Source organism: Typha latifolia, chromosome 6 (genome assembly GCF_019914945.1).
Source record: "Typha latifolia isolate L0001 chromosome 6, TyphaL0001v2, whole genome shotgun sequence".
Taxonomy (NCBI): Eukaryota; Viridiplantae; Streptophyta; class Magnoliopsida; order Poales; family Typhaceae; genus Typha; species Typha latifolia.
In genome coordinates this window covers 10,591,480-10,618,417 of record NC_133091.1, presented here as the reverse complement: position 1 = coordinate 10,618,417, position 26,938 = coordinate 10,591,480, and the positions used below count along the sequence as shown (strand labels likewise).

The 26,938-nt window shown below is 36.5% G+C and overlaps 2 protein-coding genes across 2 annotated transcripts; one reads left to right on the top strand and one right to left on the bottom strand.

The window, feature by feature from the left end:
- The first annotated feature begins 6,497 nt into the window (after positions 1–6,497).
- On the top strand, positions 6,498–8,916 carry LOC140791300 (pentatricopeptide repeat-containing protein At5g48910-like). Its single transcript, XM_073141807.1, has one exon. It carries the CDS (start codon positions 6,635–6,637, stop codon positions 8,549–8,551), a length of 1,917 nt encoding a protein of 638 aa, XP_072997908.1. The 5' UTR covers positions 6,498–6,634; the 3' UTR covers positions 8,552–8,916.
- A 1,265-nt stretch (positions 8,917–10,181) lies between these two features.
- LOC140790272 (4-alpha-glucanotransferase DPE2) lies at positions 10,182–23,567 on the bottom strand. Its single transcript, XM_073140266.1, has 23 exons — positions 23,278–23,567; positions 22,270–22,642; positions 21,066–21,183; positions 20,906–20,961; positions 20,611–20,738; positions 20,373–20,502; positions 20,064–20,260; positions 19,833–19,911; positions 19,682–19,720; positions 18,041–18,160; positions 17,805–17,906; positions 17,558–17,641; positions 17,224–17,466; positions 17,010–17,135; positions 16,788–16,862; positions 16,611–16,682; positions 13,242–13,361; positions 13,009–13,106; positions 12,581–12,740; positions 12,395–12,493; positions 10,984–11,181; positions 10,812–10,905; positions 10,182–10,563 (listed from the first exon to the last, which is right to left on the bottom strand). Exons 2-23 carry the CDS (start codon positions 22,621–22,623, stop codon positions 10,385–10,387), a joined length of 2,871 nt encoding a protein of 956 aa, XP_072996367.1. The 5' UTR covers positions 22,624–22,642; positions 23,278–23,567; the 3' UTR covers positions 10,182–10,384.
- Positions 23,568–26,938: the final 3,371 nt, after the last annotated feature.

Below are 26,938 nucleotides of genomic sequence, written 5' to 3'. Positions count from 1 at the left end.
CCAACGAGGGTGGCGGACTATAGACCCATTGCTCTGTGCAACGTCATGTATAAGTCATTGCAAAGGTCATGGTCAACCGCTTAAAGACGATGTTGCCCAAACTCATAGGACCGGAGCAGGCGGCCTTCGTTGCCGGAAGATGTATAGATGATAACACGCTGGCGGCTCAAGAGGTGGCTCACTCCATGGCTGCAGATAAAGGAGAGAAGCCTATCATGATGATCAAGATGGACATGGAAAAGGCGTATGGCCGGGTTAGCTGGCAGGCGGTGGTAGGATCGCTGCAGCGGATGGGTTTCCCTCCGCAGTGGTGTAACTGGGTGCAGGCGTGCATCGCGTCCCCTCGTTTTGCTTTGCTGATAAACGGGAGCCCGACAAACTGGATTACGCCACACAGCAGTCTGCGGCAAGGTGATCCACTCTCACCCTATCTCTTCATCATAGTCACGCAAGTTCTGACGAGGATCATAAACGAGAAGGTGGACCAAGGGCTGCTGCAAGGTTATAGGGTTGGAGATGTACAGTTGTCTCACTGTTGTATGGCAGATGATCTACTACTAATGACAGAGGCATCTACTGATAATGCTCAGAGTATTCTAGACTGCCTTAATCATTATGAGAAAATCACCAATCAAAGAGTTAATTATAGCAAGTCGGAACTATATCTGCCAACTAGGATCGGGGCAGAAGAGGGTAAACAACTCAGCGTGAAGCTTGGGTTGAAGGTGGCAGCCATGCCTTTCAGATACCTCGGGGTGCTTATCTCGGGGAGGAGAGTGAAGGTGAAAGAGCATAAGGTTCTGGTGGAACGCATCGACAAGAGGCTTGTCGGCTGGAAAAGGAAGCTACTGTCACAAGCCGGCAAACTAACCCCGATTAACGCAACTCTGCTGACGATCCCGGCATATTGGCTGGGCAGCACTTGGTTGCCGGACGCGGTGCTGGAGTAGATGACCAAAAAAGCTCGGGCATTCCTTTGGGAAAATAGTGCTGGCCACGGTTTACACCTGATGACTGGGAACAGGTCACCACCGCCAAGCAGCAGGGCGGCCTCGGGGTTCGACGTCTCAAAGATGCAAGAACAGCCCACCTAGGCAAGTTGGTCTTCAAGATGTTAAACAAGGAGCAGGCCCTATGGGTTCGACTAATGCAGGCCAAGTACGGGAGCTTGCACCGTGGGAATCAAAGAAGATAACAAATGCATCATGGGTGTGGCGTGCTCTAACCCAACCGCCAAGCAATTAAGGATGGGCTATAGAGTGTTGATTGGGAATGGCAGGAGCACGAGAGCAGCCTACGATCCATGGATGCAGGAGGTCCCGTGGAGCAGACAGCCGAGGGAGCTTGCAAGTGCTCTAATGGACGAAAACCTGAGGGTGGCAGACATCACCAACAACCAGCGCTGGACCACCGAGAGGCTTTGTAGGGAGGCGGGCTCGGATATGGCGTATGAGATATCAACCTTCCCCATGGGTACCGCCACCAGTGAGGACAGGTGGATCTGGTGGCCGCACCCAAGGGGAACTCCATTTGTTAAAGCTATCTACCACTCTCTACAACCGTAGAGTGAGCACCAATGGGAAGGGTGGAGGATTCTCTGGAGGCTACCGGTAGCTCCGAGGATCAGAACTTTTTGTTGGAAACTCTTGTGGGGCAGGCTCCCAATGCGAGCTTATCTTCAGTACATTCATATTGGATTAGAGGAAGGGTGTGCAATGTGCGGGCTGTTCCGAGAGACGGTCGACCACCTCATGTTTATGTGCAGATACAGCCGGGAGGTGTGGGAGATTTTGCGAACCAGAGAAGGGGTGGAGACCGCAAGGATAGATCAGGAATGGATTATGAGAGAGTGGAGTTCAAGCAAGGAGGAAGACCTAAAGACCAAAGGGATTATAGCCTGCTCACTGTGGTCCCTTTGGAAAAGTAGGAATGAAGCTGTTTTTGGTGAGAAGAAGATGCCGGAGACAATAGTAGTGAGAAGAGCAGTAGCGTTAGCGGAGGAGCACAAGCAAAAGACCAAAGACAAGAAATAGAAAGGAGTGAGTAGCAGAAAGAGTGGGAACCACCACAGCTAGGGTGGATCAAGGTAAACACCGACGGCGCGCTCAGGGCGGGCGCCTGCCAAGGAGGTGCAGCAGCCGTCTTCCGTGGTGCAACCGGGGAGCTCGTCCAGGCGGTATGGGAGCCTTGTCCAGGGAGCTCGGCCTTACAAACTAAGCTATAGGCCATCAGATTGGGACTAAAGGCAGCTGGAAGAGACTACAGGTTGGAGATTGAAACAGATTGCCTAGAGGCCATCAGATGCATGCAGAGAATAGAGCACTGCCCTTGGCGCGTTAGGAACCTAGTGCAGGAGTGCGTCGACCTCACGAAGGAATGTCTGGAAGTAAGGCTTACTCACGTAGGTAGAGAAGTAAACAAAGTTGCTGACTGGGCAGCTGCTAAGGCAAGCGTGGCTTCCGGCTCTAGCTTTTTCGAGCGGCTAAGCCACACACCCGCAGAATTTTGTAAACTTATCGCTGTCGACGCGGCTTACGTGTCGACAGCTAACTAATACATAGCTGGGAACAGCTCCTTGACAGTCAAAGAAAAAAAGAAGCTTGAAATAAGGCCTAATTCAAAAATATAAACTAATAAAATCAAAATTTAGAATTCTTATATGTTTCCCAATTTGACATGGACTGCACCATTCTTTAGCTTCTTCTTGATCTTAAGTATATCTCTTATAACCTTATATTTTAACAAAGTGTATAGTTCTTTGTGGTTCACATATCCAAGTCAATGGTGCCATAAATTTATAATTCCCAAAGTAGCTTTTTATCAAGTCCTAATCCATAGCATATAATATTACCTTTGTGATCTAGGATAAGATAATCATTTTTTAGAAAATTTTATCTTAAAGTTAACGTCACAAAATTAATTGATACTCAAAAGATTTGCTTACAAACCTTCCAACATACAGAATATTTTTCAAAGTAGGCACACCGAGAGTTCCGGTTACCTTAGTTGAATTTCCATCGCTAAATATCACAAGCCCCCCTTCATAATCTTCAAGTTTAGAAAATATAAATTTGTCACCTGACATATGCCTTGAACAACCACTATTTAAATAGCACATGCTTAAATTCAAGACTTTTAAAGTAATATGTACGTTATAGCAATTTAATATCACTTTTCTTAACCCAGAATAGATTTTATTTTTACACCAAAAATTAATGCATTCATAGATTTTTGCAAATATTTACAATGAGGTCTAATATGTCCTAAAATGCCAGATTAATAACAAGTAGATATAAATCTTCGTCTTCATACCATGTTTTGAGGAGTGTGATTGGAATTTACCATTTTACCCTTTGAAGACTCAATAAGGGTTCGAATTTAACTTAAAAAAGTTCATCCGAGTTTGGTTTAGTGCTTCAAATAGTGGCTTCCCGTTCTCTCCCTTTTGAAAGTCTATAGACACAAAAATATTCTTCCTATTATTGGAATTACCAAAATATCTAAGTCCATACCTATCATTTCCAAATATTTGGGCCTCAAGAATTTCATCCAATTTATTCTTCTTTTTAAGAAATGTCACTTTCTTCAACGAACATTCTTGTTCAATCTCAACAATCTTTGATTTCTCTTTAAGTTCTTTCAATTGTTGTGTAAAAATTTTGACACGCTTGAGTTCTTCTTTGTACTTACCCTCGTATTTAGTTTTTTTCACTTTAATTGTCTTGAGTCATGTAAGAAGTATATTGGTTTTCTTGAATTGGAAGGGCTCTAGATATAGTTTATTATACGCTTTTTGTATCTCTGAGTCGTCTTCATCTTTAGGTGGTAATAATTCTTGCTCATCTGTACTATCAGAAACGAAAGCCAAGTCAATGAGAGAGAAAGAGAAAGACAATAAAAGTTATATAGTTCTGCTGTTCTTTCTTGAAATCATCATCATATGATTCATTAGAGACATCCTAAGAGACATTCGTAGCTTTTCCTTTCCTCTTAAGCCGATTAGGGCATTTCTTTAAAATATGACCAAAACTAAAACATTCATAACCTAAAATTTATACTCACTAAATTTTTTCTTTCTCAAAATTGTTATTCTTCTCAAACTTCTCACTAGGAAATTAACTTGTTAGGCTTATTGAAAAATTTAGTTATTTATTTTACAAACATTGTCATAATCTCATAATTTATTTCACTTTCTTCATCCAACTCATTTAGGTCATCTCTAATAGTAATTAATGTTATTTTTTCAACTTTTTAGGTTTAGAGAAAGTGGATTTAAAAATTTGTAAATTTCCTACCAATTGCTGAACTTTTATGGTGTTAGTATCTTTACTTTTTTCTATGACAACGACTTTAGCTTGAAACTTTTCAAGCACTCTATATTATGGAATCTCTCTCCAAGTTGAAAGTAGAATTCACTATGTCATTGAGTTTTGCATAAAACTAATCAAAAGTTTCATTCTCTTATATGAAAAGAGTTCCAAAATTTGTGGTCAATCTTTGAAGCTTCGAGAGCTTAATCATAGTGGTACCCTTATGTGTGGTTTCTAAGATAACCCATGCATTTCTAACAATCTCACATGTAGATATTTTTTCAAATTTTTCGATGAAACACAACTAAAAATAGCATTTATAGTCTTGCTATTCTAACCAACTTTCTCATGGTCTGACTTTTCCCAAAACTTAATAGGTTTTTTAACAAGCTCATTATCTATCAAGTGCATATGTGTACTCCAACCGTTTATTACGGTAAGCCAAACACATTTATCTATTGACTTCATAAAAGCTCTCATCCTAGTCTTCTGATAGCCATAATTTGCTCCATCAAGAATAGAAAGTTATCAAGGATTGTTCATCCTTGTGAAAATCCATATCTAGCATATCTCTCTCTAAGATAGGAGGGTCTACTATGATACCAATTAAAAAAGTATAGATATATGTATATCTAAACTCTAGGCATGATTCTCGACCCTTTGCTTAAGTAAATAAAATGCAGAATAATAATCAATGAATCAAGCAAAATGAATACCAAGATTTTTACATGAAAAAACCTCAAATGGGTAAGAAACAACGAATCCAAACTCAGATCAAGCCAATCACTAATAAATTATAGCAGGTTATAAGATTGATTTATGGACAACCCGTCGATTCCCATGACTTTATCTGATTTAGTTTTCATTGTTGGACCCCGAGATTCACTACATTCCGTGATTGATATTCAATCTTAGTAACCCTCAAATTGATCTTTCATCTTGGTGACACTTAAGACGAATCCTTTCAATATAGAAGATGAACAAAACCTCCGTCAGTGAAAAACATAATTTCTTCAAAAACTTCTCAAAATAATAATCGTTGTCCTATAGGGTTACAATATCCTAACCCTTATATACCTTATAAAACTAATGTCAAATCAAGTCTCACGGAATCCCATATTTTATAAGATTCGCGACCTCATTCAAACAACCTAACTTGAGTTTCAAGTGCATTCTAACAACCAAAAATATGTCTTACTAAGAACATACTTCTATATCTTCACACGATTAACAGTGTGTGTTCAAAAGCACTTCAAACTCCATAACTTATTTGCTTTAAAATTCAAAAATCTTCAAACCGAATTTTGTCAACACTTGTAGATATACTCATTACATGGATAAAAATACTAAGAATATTCTGTAAATATTTGCCAACACTAAAAACCTAACAATGTTATTCTTTCAATCTATAGACCCACTTATTGTGAAGAGCTTTCTTGCCTACAAATAGACATACCAAATCTCAGATCTAATTCAACATCAACAAGTCTATCACCTCATCCATAACTCTTTGCCAATAAGTGTTAAATACAATCTACAGAGCTTCTTCAAAATATTGTGGCTCACCACTATCAATCAACAACAAATAATATAGTGGATAGGAGGTTTGATAGTTAGGGTAGATCTCCAAAGAGCAATCGGGGGTTTCAGATTCTAGTTCTAGTTTTGCCCTATTTCTCTCAACTCTTGAGAATCTCTTCCGATTATCTCCTCAACTATACATATTCTTTGTTGTTTTGCTTCTTTTTCAAATCCGTCTTTTTACATCATATTTTCATTGAATATTATATTTTTGTATCTAATAATTATTCTAGTTTCTTTATCTCAGAAGCAATACTCGAAATCATTTTGCTCGTACCCAATGAAAATGCATTACTTTAGACTTGGCATCCAACTTATTAGTATGAGTATATGATATGCAACCAAAAGTTCTCACATGTAATAGTTTTACCTATTTGTCAATCTATACATCATATATAGTAGTGCTCCATCTAATGAAAATAAGGGTAATCTATTAATTAGGGATACATCGACGTTCATGCATGCTCCATGATAGTGTGGTTCATGTGCTCAGCATTTATTAAAAGGAAAAAAAAAAAAAGATCAACGATAAGTACTTTACAATCTAAATTATAACAAATAATAGTATTTTAGTCACATGCATATATTTATTAATTTTAACAAACTATTAAGAATTTTTGTCAAAAACTAACCATAATGATAATTCTAAAATATTTAGAAAGATTTTAGTGGTAATTATGATATTTCAAAAAAAAATATCAGTGGGAAATATGTTTTGAAAAAAAGAAAGCAAACAAACAAAAATGATTTCAAACTTTAGTACCCATCATCTATTTGTGCATCCACAATCATCCATGCAGTTGAAGTTCTCTCCATGTGCTCTAATTTTCCAAGGCAAGAAGAAGAAGAAGAAAAGCATCGCTTCTCTCTTGCACCCTCCTTCCACCATAACCATCAAACAACTGCAACAAATCCATGCCCAACTCCTCCAATTACCCTCCTCCTCCCTCCCCGTCCCCATCTTTAATTCCATAATCTTAGCCTACGCCGCCGCCTCCTCCCCTTCTCATGCCTTCGCTTTCTTCGCCACCCAAACCCATCGCCCATCCCTCAATGAATTCACCTTCCAATCCCTTCTCAAGGCTTCCTCCAATTCCAACTCCATTGCCCAAGTCACCCAGCTCCATTCCCTCTCTTTTAAGCTTGGATTCACTAACCATACACGGATCCAGAATGGCTTCATTCGGTGCTATTGCGTATGCGGTAGGTTGTTCACTGCCCGTAAGCTGTTCGATGAAATGACGCAAAGAGATACCGTCTCGTTTAATTCCATGATTCATGGTTATGCCGAATCGGGGGACGTCAGCTCTGCATGCCGGTTGTTTGAGCTGGTTCCGGTTCCGAGTCCCGTGACATGGACTTTGATGATTACCATGTTCTCCAGTGCTGGCAATGTGGCCTTAGCGAGACATATGTTTGATGAAATGCCTGAAAGGGACTTAGTTTCTTGGAATTCTGTGATATCGTGTTATGTTCGAAATCAGCATCCTCTTGTTGCTTTGGACTTATTCCGCCGGATGCTTCTGGAGAAGTTAATGCCAAATCGGGTGACGATTGCTAGTGTCCTATCAGCTTGCGCCAGTGTTGGGGCTTTGGATGCGGGGAAGTGGATCCATGTTTTGATAAGCAAGAAGAAGTTCCAATTGGACCCATTTCTTGGTTCAGCTCTTGTTGACATGTACTCCAAGTGCGGAGCTGTGGAGTTTGCTTTGGACGTTTTTGGGGCCTTAAGGGAGAAGAACACATGTACTTGGAATGCGATGATCAATGGTTTAGCCATGAATGGCCACTCATCAAAAGCTTTGGACGTGTTTAGCGAAATGCAACTGGAAAGCATGGTTAGACCTGACGAAGTTACTTTTGTTGGTGTCCTCTTAGCTTGTAGCCATGGTGGATTCATAGATGAAGGAAGGAGACATTTTTACTTCACCACAAAGAAGTATGGTGTCGAACTAATAGTAGAGCATTATGCATGCATGGTAGATTTGCTTGGCCGCTGCGGGCATCTAAAGGAAGCTGAAGAACTTATAAAAGCAATGCCGATCAAGCCTGACATTGTTGTTTGGAGGGCTTTGCTCGGTGGCTGTAGACTTCACAAGAACGTCGAATTGGCTGAGCGAGTTGTCTCAGAGATGGAAGCACATGGAAGCGGGGACTACGTGCTTCAATCAAATCTCTATGCCTCAGTTGGGAGATGGAAGGAAGTAGAGAAGATTAGGAAGATCATGAAGGACAATGGGATAAGGAAGACGCCTGGCTGCAGCTCAATCGAGATTGGCAATGTGATTCACGAGTTCATTTCGGGTGACAAATCCCATCCAAACTATGAGGAGATCTCTGCAAAGTTGTTAGAGATGAGGAAAAGGATGGATCAAGAAGGATATAATGCAGAGACTGCGGATGTTCTGTATGACATAGATGAGGAAGAGAAGGAACAAGCACTTGGGCATCACAGTGAGAAGTTGGCTATCAGTTTCGGCCTCATCAGCACCCCTCCAGGATCTACTCTTAGGGTTGTGAAGAATCTCCGGTTTTGTGCAGATTGCCATAATGTTGCGAAGCTGATATCAAAGATCTACAACCGGGAAATTGTGGTTCGTGATCGAGTTAGATTCCACCATTTTAAACAAGGCTCATGCTCTTGCAACGAATTTTGGTAGGTTATAATGCAGTACATCCATATTCTTTTACTCCTAGCTAAGAGGGCATCCCAGTGCACGAGGCTACCACTAATACAGGGGACATTGATGAGGGTTTACCTAAGTTGCTTAAGTAGAATATAACGAGTTTAGATCGGAGGAGCTAAGAAGGCTCAAGCTTGACATGAAACTATTGGGGCGAAGCTTGTGTTTGCCTGAGCTTGAAGTAAGCTGGCTAGTACTCTTAACTTCCAACGGTCAAGAATTCAGAGAAATTATCTACCAACTGCTACCAACTATGTGAAATAGTTGTGCCTTATAGATGTATATAATGAATGTTTATTTCTACCAGCTAATTTGAGGCAGACTGGACCCTTGCTCGTTTATCAGGCGACCTCCAATTGGAGCTCAAGTTTTGATTTGCTTAATAAATGAGCAACTACAATTTAAGAGCTTATTTGACACTAGTATGCTGCTTGTCACCGACTTAACATTTTTTAGTGTTTTAACAAGTCTGCGTGGTACTACAATTTCTTCGCAAAATAAAATAAGTCTCGAACTAAAGTCAATACAGAAATAAGAAATAAATAAAGTCTTCCTTAACACTCAAAGAAAAGTCATCTCAATGAAGTTTCACTTTTTTTATATACTTAAATTTTAGATAAAATATAATTAGTGGGTTCAAGCCTTTATATAGGAAAGAAATATCTTTTCTAGATTTTAGAAAGAATTGGCTAAGATCAAAGAGGTCGTCATTTGCTCTTATCGATGCATCAGTCGATAAGCCTAAAGCTTGTCCAGTAGTGAATAATCTTAAATTTGACCTAAATGTCATAATTTTTAAGTCAGGCTTTGCTACTGTATTGCTGATGCCCTTGAATTGCCATGACACTTCAATTTTAACCAAAATTTTGATGAGTGCGTCACATGCTGCTTCCATGGCCCCAAATTGTAGCTCTACTTTGGATTTTCTTCTCTTTTCTTTTTTTCCTTTTGGCATTGCATGCCATAACCTTCTTTTGTCTTGTGGACAAATTATCATATATGGAAGGCTAAATTACACTTCATGATTCATACTATTGAAAACAAAATAGCACCCCTATAAAGGGATAAGATTGTAATACTTCAGATAATATAGGAGATAAATTATATGCTTTTGTCCTTCAGAGGGTTTAAGTGATAGTGAATCATAATATCAACTCTCTACTTCAAAATGCATTTTAGATGATCCAATGAGCTTGGTCACTTTTTTCTCCCCTTGCCTCAACTCTCTACTCCTTGCACTACGTCAGTGGTGTAGTTTGATACTGAGATAAATAGTTTGATCTTTCTCATCAAGGTGAGGTGATAACAAGAAGTATCGCACAAAGGACTTGGAAACGAGCTTACATAACCTAAAGATCAAACCATTAAGCACCTAACTAATTATCTAGTAAAAACTGGATTATTTGCACATCAGATAGTTTCAGAATCATATGTGGGTGTAATCACTTAGTGACTTGTTTGTTTAATCTGGACACCTTATGAAAGGATACCAAAAATTATACACATGAATGTCATGTTACTCTAATCCATCGTCATCAACAACAACACCACTAAACCTTTAGTCCCAACTATTTTAAATGCGAAAAATATAAAGAAAAATTAGGGATTCACAGAAACCTAGTAGCATCTTTATTGAAGACATCTTGAGTGTGCGACTCGAATTACTTATTGATTGATATGCTATTTAAACTAATACAATATAAAGCTCAAATATAAAGAGCAGAAATAACAAAATTTGAGCAGCGTGTGGGTAGGAGGTTATGCAGAATAGTAAACGAGATGAGTATACAGGATAAAACGTTGTTCTTTCTATGAGTTACCATTTAAATGAACCTTAGATAGCTTTTCTTGCTCCTCTACCACTTGCTTCTTCAACAAGTCTGCACCGTCACACCCTGGATATGACCTCCCACTACTACTCACAAGATCTTTAATTGTTGCTTCGAGGTCCTTATCGTCCAGCAAAGACTCCAAAGACACATGTACACCTGCACCATAAGAGCATAAAGGTGTAAGTGTGGTAGTAGACTTATAATTACGGAATTATGATGCTAAAAAGTACAAGATAGATACGTCAGTTTGTAAGTTCATATGTAAGTGCTCCGATCAAGCCATATTGTTGGAAAGGTCAGACAGCCAATGATGACGATTTGGATAACTTACTCTAGTAAGTTAAGGAATCATCTTCCATCAAGAAATTTATGTTCTAATATTTATAAATGGAAAAAATACTTACGAAATCTCCAATAATGCTTTGGGTTTGTGGGATCATTGATCGTTTCCTCTACTGCTGGCCGAGTAGTGTATTCTTCTTTCAATGCCAACAAATCCTAAAAAGGAAGAAACTCTCAGTGTGATTTGCTAAAATGGTTGAGCTTAAGTGCAGCATCTAATTTAGGATGTAATACCTGAAGTGGAAAGATTGCCCACATTGATGGCGCTTGAAAGTGTTGTTGAAGAATGAAGTATGCCACATCTGGTGTGCAATGAGAAGGGGGCTCATCGTTGCAACCAACCACTGTTTTAAAGAAACGGTCCCTTCTACCCTCATCTTCCTCCCACCAAGCACGCAGGGGGGAGCAGTCATGACATGATGGGGCACAAACCTGAAATTGTATTGGAAACCACTCTCTTTTAGTTGTTCTTAAATTATTAAAATGTTAATTATTTATACAACACATAAATGCATTGTATCAACCAGTCTCAGACCCAAACAAACATTCCACATTCGATACAGAGAAGATAGTTATCTAACGAGCTACAAAGATACCATTCATAATGAAGGATCATCCTATTCAATTTTCAAATATGTTGCGCTATTACATGGTTGAATTCCCAACACATCAATTATTTCCTTTTCAGTTACTCTATAATTTATGCAGAGATGTAAAGCCCAAAAAAAGATTATGATGCAGCAGCATAAAGGAACATATTCTAAATTAGAGAGTTGGTAGTTGGTTTTTAAATGTCCTTACTGAGTTCAGCATAGATGGATTAAGTTATTTGGGTTATTTTCTCATTGTTGTCAATTATTTGAAGTGACATAGACTGGTGTGACACCAAACCCTTAGGTGTGATACGCCAAAGTGAGTCTGGTATCCTTTTCCCCTAATCTATTATTTTTGTCTTTCTTCTTTTTCTTCTTTCTCTTTGCTGTCTGTTGCGAACGTCTTTTCTCAAAGTAGCCTCCATGCAAATATGCAATCATCTTAGACTCCAAACCTAGATTTCAAGCCCTATATTGCTGTTTCTATTTTTTCCTTTCACTGCAGAAAACCAGAATATATATATATATATATATATATATATATAAGGTGACACTAATGTAGCAACTGTACTGTCGGACACTGTAGCAAACCGTACAAACCTTCTCTTTGATCAGATTTGAGACCTGATAGTGTTCTTTCCCTTTTATTATTTTCTATTTTTTTCTAGTCTATTTCCAGTTTTTTTATTTAACTGTATATTTGTTTCTCCTATCTTTGATCCTTTACCTTGAATTCTTTGTTCTCCTATACCCATCCTACATCTGTTTGGTATCAGAACTGTATCATCGTCATACATCAAATTATCCATTAGAAAAATGCATGGACGAAGCTAGATTTCCCATAGTACAGACAACGAGTATTTAACATGTATTGAATGTATACTTCAAACGAACATTCTAAGTGAAGGTTTATTTTCTTCCGATAAAAACATTCCTTTCTAATTTCTATCTTTACTTTCCCTTCTGACTTTGCTTAAAGTGTATTAATATTCTCAACGGTCTTAAGGTAGAATTAGAATGAACTTTGGGGTTAGATCTTGTGAAGAGCTCACCGTCATATAGCTGTACAGAGATGGAATGCCAAATTCTAAGTTTGCCTCACTCGGCATTCTTTGGATACGTAATCCAATTAACCCCAGTTCCTGCATAACCTGAATAGAAAATTGTAGGAACATAATCAGTGGTCAAGTAGTTAACAGGATATACTTGTATTGACCTGCAGCAGAAAGGATATGTACAGGATGAACACAAGAAGGAATAAGTCCAAGATCTTCTCCACACGCCAACATATCTGATGAGTTCAACAAAGCTGGCAGAGTTTTCAATGCATTTTGACGCCATAGATTTTCTTGCCGGCTGAAGTAGTAATCATAGTATAATCTTTTGAGAACATTTTTGCTGTATCAAGAAAAATCAGGAACAAACAAATTTACTATTTCATAGAGATATCAGCGATATTCAAAAGATCTAAAGATCACTAGTAATTGTACAATCCAAGCAAAGAAAATATCTAGTCAGGAAAATCTATAAAAAGTGACCTAAACAAGTTTCCATAAAGATTTAACTTAGTCAACATAACAGAGAATATTGATCAGAAGGACAGTGCTTTGGATATTGATTCTTGTATAAGACTGGAAATTTGAGTTATGAAACATTCTGCAAGTACCTCTGTTCATCTAAATCTCTGAAACTTGATGTATCTTCAAGATTGAAGCGAGGATAGAATTTTCTAGAGTCTTCTGGATCTCTTATAAGAACTATATTCTGCACATATATGAAAATAACTGATTTCTGTCACAAGCATGTTACTTGCAGAAGTTCTTGGAAAATGACTGGATAGTAAACAGCCGTTATGACTGCAAATTATAAGTTTCAACTTTTTCCATATTAGCAACTTACCTGCAGAAGATCAAAAAGACCACTACGTATCTCATTTTCTTTTTCCGACCACAATGACTTCCCAGAACTGGTTTTCAGTTTGGCCGTAATCTTTTTCTCTGTGTTGCACTCCTCCTTGAACTATATATTTCAAATTAAAAAGAGAAAAGGTTAGAGAGCTCAAAAAAATTTACTATGAAGTACCAAAGCAGGACCAAGTGATAGTTATACCACAAATTTAGCAGTCAGAACATTTGGTAAGTAAATAGACACATTGGTTGGTCTTAATTTCAGATCTCTGTGACAAACTAAATTAGGTATGCAGAACATCGCTGTTCAACAGAGCACGTGTCGTGCCATTGCATTATGCTGACGTAAAAATTAACAAAAAAAGAAGAAGAAAAGAAGGCAAAGAGGCTTGGGAGTGGGAGTAAAAGGGAGATGGAGAGAAAGAGAGAGGGGTTGGGGGCTTAACTCAGTTGAAAGCCTTCTCTGTCGTAGTTGCCATGGTGGAGAAGATGAATTAACAGTAGCAGATTAACGATCCAAGTGGATCTAAGTTAGGATCCTCAAAGAGGATCTAATAAATTAGTGGATTATCTGCTACTTTAAGTTAGATCCACTTAGGGGGGTCTAACTTAGGAAACAATCCGCTTAGGCAGATCATCTTCCTCCTCTCACTCGACATCATTACCACCTTCTTGATCCTTTTCACCATCATCTCCTCCAACCCTCCGCAAGCTACAAACACCTACTCCAGCCACTCTTTGACCACCTGAGGGAGATCTTCGCAGCCGCTGATAGTTGCTAGGTGGCAAGAGGGGTGCCGTGCCCCCGCATGCTACATGCCAATACTGCTTCGACACACCCCATGCCGGAAGACAAGGCCATCCTTGTATAAGACTACATTTGATAGTATAATGACTTCAAATAATATTTATAAGCCTCTCCTTGTCCCGATTTTCCCTTTACCTAATGACTGTCTCCTTACAAAACATCTTTTTTCTATTATTTCCACACTTCAGATCATCTGCCCACTTTCTTCAACTAGCAATTCCTTCGTGCAACCCTTCCTCCTTTCTCCCTACCTTGTCGTCCAACATCATTTCTATCCATCTTAAATGGATTTATGTTCCATCCTCCAACAGGGCCATGCTAAGGTGTGATGCAAGAGCATAGAGACCAAGGATGTATTCCAGACCAGAAGAGTTAAGAGTTTGTCTTTGAACGTCTTTATCAAGTAAAGTCTAGTAGGATTAAATTTCGATGGCTTATTTTCAATTTTCATTATTTATTTGACTATTTGTTTATGTATTTTTGTTCTTTTGTATTTGGGTCTATTTTAAGATTAATTTAAGATATTTTGAGTATAGTATCTTGTTAGATTATCTACATGGGTAAGATTCTTTTGAACTAATCCAAATAGGAATTTGAGTTTGTTTGAAGTTTCTTAATCCCTTAATAAAAAATGGGACAAAGATCTTTCGTAAAGATGGGTATGATTTTGTTGCATATGAATAAGGAGACATTCTCTTTTTCTTCCTTCGCATGAAGTGTAGAATGGTGTGATGCCAAACCTACTGGAGTGATTCTAAGTTACCTTTCTCTACTTTAATCTCATTTATTTTCCTTTTCTACCAATATCTTCTCTATTTCTGTTTTTTTTAACTACATAAAATCAAGAAAACATATCTTTTGGGGCTTCATTACTGTGGCAGTTCATACAGTAAGGTATCCATACAAACATCTTTTTTTTTTACAAGATTCAGTTCTGAAACCTTTTCCCTTGTGTTATTTTCTTGTTGTTCTAACGTATTTGTTGTTTTTTACTGTTAAAATCTATATACTTTTTTTTTTGAAACCATCCCTTCCCTAAATCTGTCCTACATCAGTTTGGTATCGGAGCTACTTGTCCTATATCAAGATGTTTGACTCAAGGAAGCTAACAAGAAGAAGAAACATCTAATATTTTCCAATGGAGAAGGCCCCTTACTTCAGCAAGCATTAGCGGAGACATTTGTCCAACATGTGTAGATATTACAATGACCCACATAGAAATATCGATCCTTTTCATGCTTCTTTTCTCTCCAATAATCTTAGAGATTATTTGTTGTGGGTCAATTTGGCAAGTTAGGTTTCAAAGCTATTCAAAGTCATTTACTATGAATTACTTGAGAATTTCCATATCCTTTCACCATGCTATTTGACCAATTCTAGCGTCCCCAAGAAGTAATCCTTTTTAAACAAGGTTCGAAAAATCAGAATAGAGATCAGGCTTGGCCTCCCTAGAAAACAATATATATCGGCTGTATTAGCTAAATCGGCCGCTCAGATCTGATTGGATTATTCTTAATTAAATAAAATTCTAAATATTTTTTAAAATGCAGAAAAATGAGAAAAATAATAATTACTTACATATGAAGCCTAAAAACTAAAAAAAAGTATTTACTTAATACTACTGCAATGAAGGAGAGAGAGTGGAAGAAACAAAAAGAAAAAAATATCAGCCTATCTAGACACTTAAATATTGAGTTGACTTTGTCGGTAACATGATTTTCTAATAGACATCAGATATATATATCAGCCTGCAGACTCCTTAACTCTAATAGGGTATCCTTGTTCCTAAAGTTGAGTTACTTTGGCTTTCTCATACATGACATCTTGTGTGCTTCTGCATTCTTATTTGTTGATTTAATTTACTGTTGCATTTGCTACATTCTACCATTTCTTCCATTCTAGAATCTAGACAATAATGTAGTTCAGGGATTTCAATTACCTCACATCTACAGCCCCAGCATCTTACGATTCTAGAATCTAGACTATAATGTAGTTCAGGGATTTCAATTACCTCACATCTACAGCTCCAGCATATAAGATGTAATTGAGGTTACCCCAGGTCTAATACACCTTTACTGACAATGCCATCAGCAAGACCATGTACCTGTATTTTCCCTGCCTTCCCTTTTATAAAATTTGCCCTTTTCAAGGATCATCCAGTGATCATGATTTGTAATAGATCAAATCTACATTCAAGCTCAACCTGGAAAATAGTCTTCTATCTCTATCATTAAGTTGCCTAATGCACTGTACTTTATTTGATGCTCCGTAATTAATACTCGTATTCCTCAGGTTAGTAGACTATTGACTTACAGGACACAATCTTTCTTGGGGGTAGAAGAGCAATGCAAGTAGCATGAGAGATATCAACTCCATCAAGCTAGTTCTTTTATTACACTATTTCTCTAGCATAATATACTGAGGCTATCAGAAGGCTTACCATGACTAAAAGCTGAACTACAAAAGCAACCCTTGTAATAAAGATCATCAAAGAATCATATCTCTTCTAACCAGTTGAATCAGAGAAAAGGAGTCATAAATGAACATAATTACCTCATAGCATAGCTTCTGATACTCATTTAAGAAGTTGGAAGCTACAGTAGTCCACAAGGAGCCAAATTTATCCTGAAATAAGGTAAACTATCTTGAAACAACATGCTAACCATGGACTAAGAAGTAAAATGTAGTTCAAAAGTTGACATTGGGAAAAAAGATAGTTGGATAGGAAACCTGTAGCATTTCCTGCCGAATATATGGACGGCTCAAGCGATTAAAATCCCATATGCCTTCCCTCTCAAGTTCCTCCTGAGAATACAAATGACAAACCAATTAAGTCACACAATTAACTGCTAAATTTTTTATCTCAAAGGTATAATCCCTTGACAATTATGTTAGGGTTTGCTTCCCCCTTTTGTTTGCTGTGCTGGTTAAATAAGGACTATGAGATATAACCTGACTCAGAGCAATGGATGGGCGGAATTTTCCAACTAAACCAGTACATGCATGACCAGGAAGCTCCCAGATCCTAAAGAATCCTAAGATGTGATCTATTCTATAGGCTGTAAAATATTTTGCCATCTGTAGAAGAAACAAAACAAAGCTATGAAGTGATTAACGGTTCTTATTTCATAGTAACAAACAATCATTATGTGGAAAAAAAGGAAACCTGTGTCAAACGAGCTCGCCACCATGCATAATTGTCCTTGGACATTTCCTCCCAGTTATATGTTGGAAAGCCCCAATTTTGACCATTTTTGTCGAAATAATCAGGAGGTGCTCCAGTAGATGTATTCATACGGAATAAATTGGGATAAACCCATGTATCCACACTGTTCCTGTCAACGCCTATTGGTAAATCTCCTTTCAGAATAACTTTTTTCTTTCTTGCATATGCTGCTGCTTCTGATAACTAAAGTTATATAAAAAAAATATGCAGATTAAAATTTGAGATTGTATTGTTGATAATAAATGAATACATAATTGTCTGCCTCATAACTTACCTGTACATGTAGATGGAACTGTATATAGTAGTGAAAGCATATAACATCATGGTGCAAACTGTCATTGGACACAAGTTTCTCAAGCTAAAAGAAGAAAAATGGTATTTATTAGCAACTAAGTGCACATCTCATATGCCACAAACAACCAATAGAAGAATTGGGAATAAAAGCTACAGCTATATGTTCCACTTTTCTAGTATGTGTTGATAATTAGTAAACATGATGACTCAACAGCCAACCAGGGTACCTTCTCTTTACTAAACTGACCAAACCGACCCCATTGGGTGTGATCTGACGTCTCAAAGAAGTCCCTCAGAAAGCAAAATGCTGCATATGGCTTCAGCCAATCCTATTTGACAACAATATGGGAGTTACTACTTACTAGAAATGAATCATAAAGTAGGACACAGATATGAAGAAATTCCTGGGAGCTTGCTAAAATATGTGCTGAGAAAATGAAATCAAACTATGTAAGACCTATACCTGATTCTCAGAGAAGAACTCCTTGAAGGAACTGGAATTCAGTATTTCATCTTTCTCCAAATTGAATATTTTTCTTGCGATTGACAATTTAGTAGCCATTGTTGCCTCATAATCGACATCCTGCATTAACAATAACTTGAATTAAACAAGATGAAAGTTGACGACTATATACAAAATGTTCCAAATAAAACCATGAAAATATATTGAAAATGGACTACAATTCTTTTTAGATAAAATAAGAAAAAGAAAAATTATAATGGATATTGAGAACAGTTTATCAGAAAGGTATAATACCCATTACTACAATATTAATGTATTATTTTAACTCAAGGTTTGTGCAATAATATGTAGCTGAAGAGTTTGAACTCATTGTACCAAGCTACCATTCTCACTCAAATTTGTCATCCTGGATACAATAAATATAGGAGCATTCTGTTAAATAAAAAGCAGAGCACTCATGCTTGGCAGGTCAACAAACAGATCGACAGATGCACTCACATTTTATGAAAAAAAAATTTGCAGCTACAGAATGCTAGATATTTCTTGTCGGGCTCTTTTTCTTCTGGAGAGTTTTCTTTTAAGCCATAAACCAATCAACAGCACTAAATATCTCATGAAGTTTGTGACCAGCTGGAGAAAGAATATAAAGACCGGTTATTATAAGCCAATTTTCGTTTCAGAATATTGTAACTGGTCAGTCAAGTGTGTGTAGATCTTGCACACTGTGATAAGCCTAAACTACATAAACAATAAAAAAAACATGACCAACCATTTCCTGGTCGTAAAACCTTAAAGCTTTGTTTGCTTTGAGTTTAAGGATTCCTCTAAACTGATTCAAAAACCCCTAAACTAGTTCAGTAACCAAACATATTTTTATCTTTTTCATATCTAATTAAGTTTATTATTCAAAAAATTAAGACTAAGAAATGAAACTAACTAATCGAGTTCTGAGCTTAACCTCAAATCAAACAAGGTCTAAAGTTATCAATATAAGGTTGGTTCGCTCCTTAATAAATTCAGCTTTTGAGTCAACAAGTTATCCAACATAGTACCAATACTAGCTTTTCTAAAGGTGATGGAGTCCAAACCTCGCCAACCCCTATTTAATCCTTGTTTTCTATTATATATTTTCATGCAGTGTAGATGAGTTGCACATCCTGCACAGTCTATCTCTTTTGATTTATCTTTTTATCTATCCATGTAAGGTGTATAAGGGTACATGGGGGGTGGGGAGGGTTGGGGGTCTTAAAATTGTGACATACATTGTTAGTCTATTACTTAATAGCATAAGGATTTGGGCAACTTGTTATCTTATGGCTATAAACTACTTCATGGGAAGACGCAACAAGAGATATGGTTGATACTTGGTGAAGCAAAATCTAGATTCTACATAAATTTTTGGACAGGTCATACTCTGATTATCAGTACCATCTAACTTATCTAGATTATGTTTAGCTATTGGCATGACTCAGTAAGGATTTATGGAGAAAACAAAAGCATCAATGATAATTTTGGAACACAAATTGATCATTCTATACAGAACCAAAATACTCTTGATAACAAGGAATCTAGAAAGAAAAGAGATGAAGAAATCAACTTAGACAAGCAAATATATTATCATAATTACACTATAAAGCATACCTTTTTATCTAGCAGTTCCTTTGCCCTTAAGATTTCTTGCTGCAATTATGTACAAAGTGAAATGATTACAAACTTTAACTATGTTGTCTAAAAAAATATGGTGATAAATAAGTAATGAAATAATCAAGTTTGTGAAGTTCAATAATGGAACCTTAATATCTTCTGGAATATTTTCTGAAAGAGCTCGTACTCTCAGGTATAAGGGATGCAATGCAAATACAGAGAGAGAGCTGTAAATAAGAGAAATTTCCTTTATTACATTTGATAGGCTAACAAGATTGTGCAACTTTTTGATAACATCTAAGTGGAGAAGTTCATGAATTACACTAGTCATAAAACATTCATTAACGCATATTCTAAAAGTTCTAAGAAGGAAACCAACCTGTATGGATATGAATCCCACCACATTCCATGAACTGAAGTATCATTAACTGGAAGGAGCTGAACAAGATGAAAGCCTGAATTAACTGCCCAGTCAACAAGTAGCTTTAGGTCAAGGAATTCTCCAACACCAAGGTCATCATTTGACCTAACAGAGAACATTGGTATAGCAACGCCTGCACCTCTCCATGGGATTTCCTGCCAAAGGTAGAAGATTATATGGGCCAAATGTTATGATATCCGTCTATTGCATCAGTAAATCCATTTTGGAGCACATTTTAAGATGGTGAAATTTTGACTGCATGCTTACCCGAAAGGCACCATCAGACAAGATAACGTATTTTGGTCGATCGTTTGATGCAATGTCAACAACTAGCTCCCTGTAAGGGCCAACTTCCAAAGTAGTTTGTTTCCCTTTGGTAATTTGGCCATATTTGTATGTGGGACAAACGTTAAGGATAAAGACAAACCAGAAATTCAAAGAAACAAGTGCCGAAGCATCAAACAAAACTAAGCTTTCACAGATGTGTCAAGGGGAAAAAGGATATTTTATTGGGAAATCATCTTTCTTCAACAGACAATCTGCCTTCCAAATGGATTCTCCAGCATAGCTTAGTGGTAGTCCATCTTGAACCCTCCATTGTCCTAATTGGGAAACACTACCGGTAACAAAAACCTGAAAAAATTTCATTTCACACATCTCTATATCATGTCCATGCATTGGGCACATTCATATAGTTTTCATAGTGTATCAGAAAGTACAGTCAAATGAGGAATGGCTAAGAACCTTTGCCTTAGGTAGATAAGAAGAAGAAATAAACAAATTATATACACTAGGCTTACTTTTGATCCAGCTTCTGATCTTGGACAGCTAATCATAAACTGAACAACAACGATATCTGTTCAATTCAAGTTCAAGAGCTCAAGTCACGTTAAACTAAAAATGGTAATTATCAACTACTTAAATCTTTGACTGGTGCCAAACGAATTACATGAAAATTACCTTGCTGACTTAAGTTTTCATGTTGGGTTGTAGGATCCTTTTGTCCTTCCAATTGTTCAGTTCCACTAAAGATGACATTTTGGAATGCACTTCGAAGAAAAAGAGCTTCTGAGGCATTCTGAATTCAGATCAAACATGAATTTAAGAATAGGAGAAGATCCAGAATAAATAACAAATTATAAGATATCAGACCAACAATTGTCTGGTAATTGAACATTAAATTCACGAATAATCAGCTCAAATTTATCAATGACTCCATTTTCTCCAGTTCCTTAACAAATTCTGCACCAGATTTTATATCTTTCCACTGCTTTATTTTACTAGTCCATGGGTGAGTTTGCCATTTGTAATTGCATGCACGTTACATGCAGCGTGACAGTCAAGTCCTTTCTTTATAAAGAGTAAAGAATGTAACTTCATGATGTTAGATTTGGGCATTGCATGGACTTAAATTATATATTGCACAGAAAGAGTAAATGGTCCTAGCAAATATTTCTTGAAAAAGAAGAAGCTAAAAGGCTGAGACAGAATGTTTCTCCTTAGATTGATGGATGACGACATACTTGAGAGACAGCCTATCTGGTTATGATTTTGTATTTTGTAATAGGCATGTTACATATGATTCCTTGTAAAGTTAAGATACTTAGTATTTGGGCATGTTTACATACTACATACAACATCTTGTCTGGTTATCATAAGAGAATGTCAAACTCAAATAACAATATAATGTAAATTTAGTGCGCTCCTTCAACATCTAAGATACTTAAATATATAAGTTCCATTTTAATGAAAGTTTAACCATCATGAAATTTTGCTCCAGGATTCCTTTAGCATGTCTCCTACTTTATTTGTTTCACTCCAAATTCTGCAAGGATGAGGTCATTGATTTGTGATTGAACATCAAATTAAAGTCTTAGATTTTCATTTTAGCTGTTGTCATCCTTCTATTAGAAGTTACTTCCAAGTACTTGAAACAAATATTGTTCACCATTTGTTCTACATGATACTTTGACACTGTTACCATATAGTCAAAAAAGAGAAAACGTAGAGACAAGTACCACTGGAGACATAATTAGATTATAAAATTCAAATTCTATTAACAACATTTAGATGCAAATTGTTGAAGCAGGAAAATTGAAAAAAAAAAACTTCTAAATGCTAGAATAAAAAGTAAATAAACAGGTAATCTGCAAGTAATTAACACCTGCCACAAGTCATGTATTTCCACTACGTCGCCTTCCTGAATTCCTTCAGGTAGTACTAGCTTTCGTTTCTTCACTGTTTCCCATCTCAAAATATTTCTATGATCATCCACCAAATAGTAACTATACTCACATTCAAAACCAAGTGAGACAGCAACTCTTCCACACCAGATGAGCTCATCTCCTTGATGAACTGGACTCAAAGCTATGCCCTGCTTCACATTCCAAGATCCGAGCACTGGTTCTGAGCCAGAGAGGACCAGGCTTTGGCCCCACTGGGTATAGTATGGTAATTTGAAGTTCAAAGTCACTGAACTCAAGGACTTCTTTCCAGATAATGAGCCCAACTTCACCATTCTTTCTCAGCCAAACAACCTAAAAGATAACAAATTTTGAAATGTAAAAGTTAAAGCAAGTATTTTGAAGGCATATAGCATAACTTGTATCACAGTTTATACAGAAACGAAATGCTTCTCGGAACACCAAGATTATCTAAAATAGTTGAATTTAGCCAAAGATATAGTGAAACTCCAAGGGGAACGCATGATCTTCTTGGTAGTATTCCATGCTTCAGTCTAGTGCACACAACACATCTTGAAAACTACATAAAAGAACAAGACGTTCTCTTTTTGTTGAAGAATTAATTTAACAAAGAAAAAAGAATCTACTCGAGAAAACTTCTCCTTGGTCATTCTTTACATCATAACTCTAAGAAAATGGAAAACTGGGAAATCGGGATTATGAATTTCTACGACGAACTTCCCATATCCACACATCCATCTAAAAATCTACCAACAATAAACTGCAATGCATCCGACGTCCCAACAAGAGCATTCAACTCTCCCAATATGACTATTACTTTTCCGCAAAAATTGGCACCAAAGTAAGTTTCACTTCCTCCTTCATCTCGAAAACCGACAAAGGTGTAGTAATCACAGGAAGCCAACCGAGCCAAATCAAGAAACCGAGCACGAGGAGGAGTACAAAAAAATAAAAAATAAAAATCAGACCTTTCTTTTCTCGATCGAGAAGAAGCAAACCCAGAAGGTGGGAGCTGAGATAGGAGTGGCGAATAGAGTGGGAATTGGGTACGCTTCTATTTATTTCTCTCCGCAAAATGGAGTCAGAGATTAGAGTGGAGAAGTGAGAGCGTGACGTTTGGGACTGGAAAGAGTCGGCATCTTTTTGGATCGGCCGAATCCCGTGAACGGTGAATCCTCCGGGACACATGGATTCCACTTTTTCCTTTTCCCCGAAACAACCCTTCAGATCTACTAACGAACGATAAAAATGTATTATTATATATTAAATCGATACGCTTTTAATTTATACCGATCGAAAAATATCTAGAACAGTATCCATGCACGAGTTTTGAAATGTAAATGTAATATGAAATTTAGAAAGATATAGACAGGGACATAAATCATAATAAGTGCGTAATATGGGGTGTGAAATCGAAACATCCCTTTTCTTTTTTCTTTTCTTTTTCTTTGGCCAAATATTGTAATATTCTCTCTAATCATCCACTTTTAAGCCCCGTTTTAGATTGAAAGCAAGATTTTAGTTCCGCACACAAGACATGCTTATTTGGAGCTACTCTCTTACTTATTTTGCCTGCACATTTTAGAGCACGTGTTCATTTGTTCTTGTCGTTTTAGGAAGATATTTTCGGAATAACCCTATCTTTTGGCTAAAAAATTCCTCTAATCCCAAAACTTTATGATCGCCTTTAAGATCCTATGATATTATGTCCGCAGAACTCAAGGATTTATGTGGCTTTTGGTTATAGGTTAGCTCCAATCTCGGTTAATATATTCTTGTTTCTTTAACTTTGAATATAGTTATTTAAATGGATTTACAAAAATTGGGCGTTTGATTCTAATTGGATTAGTGGTATTATTATTATTAATATTAATATTGGTTTGACATAATTAGTGATCTTATAAGATAAAATTAGAAGTGGGTTTGGGAGATATTTTTAATTAACCAAAATATTCTTCATAGTGGATGAATGGAATACACTTAGAATAATACATCTAGTGGTATCTCTTGTTGGAAAAATTTGTATATAAGAAAAATACACGGAGGAGTCACGATGAATAAGATATTATAACAAGCATTGCCCTACTTACACTTTATCCTGTGATTTTTTATGTATTTTTTCATTTCACAAGATAGGTGTGTATTTATTTCGGTTTACGCCTTATTTTCTCACTGTCTCTTGAAATCTAATGGCATTTATTTTTCTTGGTAACTTAATAAAAACATAAGGATCTAATTAGTAGTAGTTAAAAGACAAGTTGTAAACCATAAACCAAAGCATCCTTCAGTTTATTTTATTTTTTTCATTTCTTAACCAAATATTGTAGCATTCTCTCTAATCATCCACTTTTAAGCCCTGTTTAGATTGAAAGTAAGAGTATCGTTTTTCATATCATGGCATAAGCTTATCTTGGAGCAACTCATCATCTGGAAGTTGGCATCATGATATGTTTATTTGTTCTTGTCGTTTGAGGAAGATATTTTCGAAATATCCCATTCTTTTTGGCCAAAAATCCTCCAAGTCCCTTAACTTTATGAATCATGGCCATTTTTAAGATGCTATGATATTTATTATCTTGGCAAAACGTATGGATTTAAAGGTGAAATTTCTTTTCTTTTTTTTTTGTTCAGTTTGGAATGGGACTTTTACAATTTAATTATATTTAATTTTTTTATTATTTATAGTAAAAGACTCTGATATATATAAATTTTGTGTATTCTATTATAACAAAATATACACCTGTTATATAAAATATATGCACTTATATTTATACATTGAGCTTTCGAACTTCTTTTGGAAATATAATTGTAATATTGACGCAAGAACATATTTCAATTGGTCTAGGTATAATTAATTTAAAATATCTTCATGAGTCGGTATTGGGTGGGTAAATCATATGACATATAGGTTAGAGATACATATTTTACCTATTTTTCTTGAAAGTTCAGTGATTTTATAGGTTTAATTATAACATAACAATAGCAACTAAAGATTATAAAATATTTATCTATATTATTTTTATAAAAAATAGTTTTTATTAGCATATTTAAATTATTTACAGTTGATTCCCTATCTCTACATATGAGAAAGAATGTTCAGCTAAGTGATGCTGATATTTTCAGCATCCCCAATGCTAGGCCGTTAAAGTAAAATTACAGATCTGGTATCATAGGCACCTAAAGCTTCGACGTCTTTTGAGATATTGAAACATTTGGTAGCTCCAAATTGAAGAAAACTCTTTACTATGATGAAGTGCTCTGATGAAAAGAAGTTATCCAACAAGTTCTCAATTTCCAATTGGATTTTATTCAAAAGAAGTGATCATTTTTCTTTTGAAAAATCAATCATCAGACTTAATATCATCAACCAGTTACAAATTTGATATATAGAAGAATAGGGGAAATATGGTAAGAATCTAAATAACAAGTCACATACTTGGCCGTATTACAGATCGAACAATAATTAAAACGACATATCAAGAACAAGCTCCTATTCAATAAGAGAATGAGGAGATAGAGTGAAGCTCTAGAATCAAGTCTCCACTTGGCCAAGTTATGCAACAGTTAAAATAAATATGAGTCTTGAAAGACTAAACATTCAGCATGCTAAAAGAATATAGGAACATTAGAAAACAGAGTCCATCGATTATACTACAATTGCTTGAAAGCTCCCTTTAAGTAACCTATCAAACCAAGAACAAATAAACCAACAAGAAAATAAATGGGAACAACAAAAAGAGGGTAGATCTGCCGATAACATCCATGACTAGAGAATCTAGAAATCTAGATTAGCAAATTAGTAGGAGGTACCAGTGATCTAGCTCTTGACAGAGGAAGTGAAACACCCAAACCTCTAAATATACGTGCATACGACGTGAGTAAATCCCTTCACGCAGTGCACCACATGACCTGTCAGTAATAGGTTTTCACAAGGCACATAGAAATATAGGTTCATACCATAAATAATCTCAAGCAATTATGAGTCCGGATACAAATTCCACAGGCCACAATAAGCCTTCAAGATACACATATAAAATACAATATCAATCATAACACCCTCGTAGGGGCTCAATACAACTAATAAAAATAGTCATAACTGAAATAAAAGGCAGCCACTCCTCGGTACCCACACATGCTTCCCCTAGCTCTTAAATGATGCCACTAAGAGGTGATGAGCACACATCCCAGCGAGTAGAATTCATACAATCTATAATAATGAAATCATAGGTACATATCCAATATATGCCTATAGTTGCTAGCAATAAAATACTTTTATTTAAATTACTTAGCATGAGTTACTAAATTAATGTAATCAATAAAGACTACACATCACTATCTTAGAACATGCCAACTCCTAATCATATCAGAAAAAGTCTATACAGGTATAAAGTTTGATACAATCTTTTACTCATACAAATCTCAATCATAGTATTTACATGTTATGCTTAGAAGTAAAAGAGTAATTTTTCTCGCATTCACGCTAGTCAGAGAGGTTTAGTCATTACATGTTCACCAAGGCATTAATCATGTTTTATCATAGCTCATCGAGCCATTCACCACATAATGTAGATATTCTCTAAAAAATCATCCATCACATAACCATTCATCATCTCATACATCGAGGAGAGA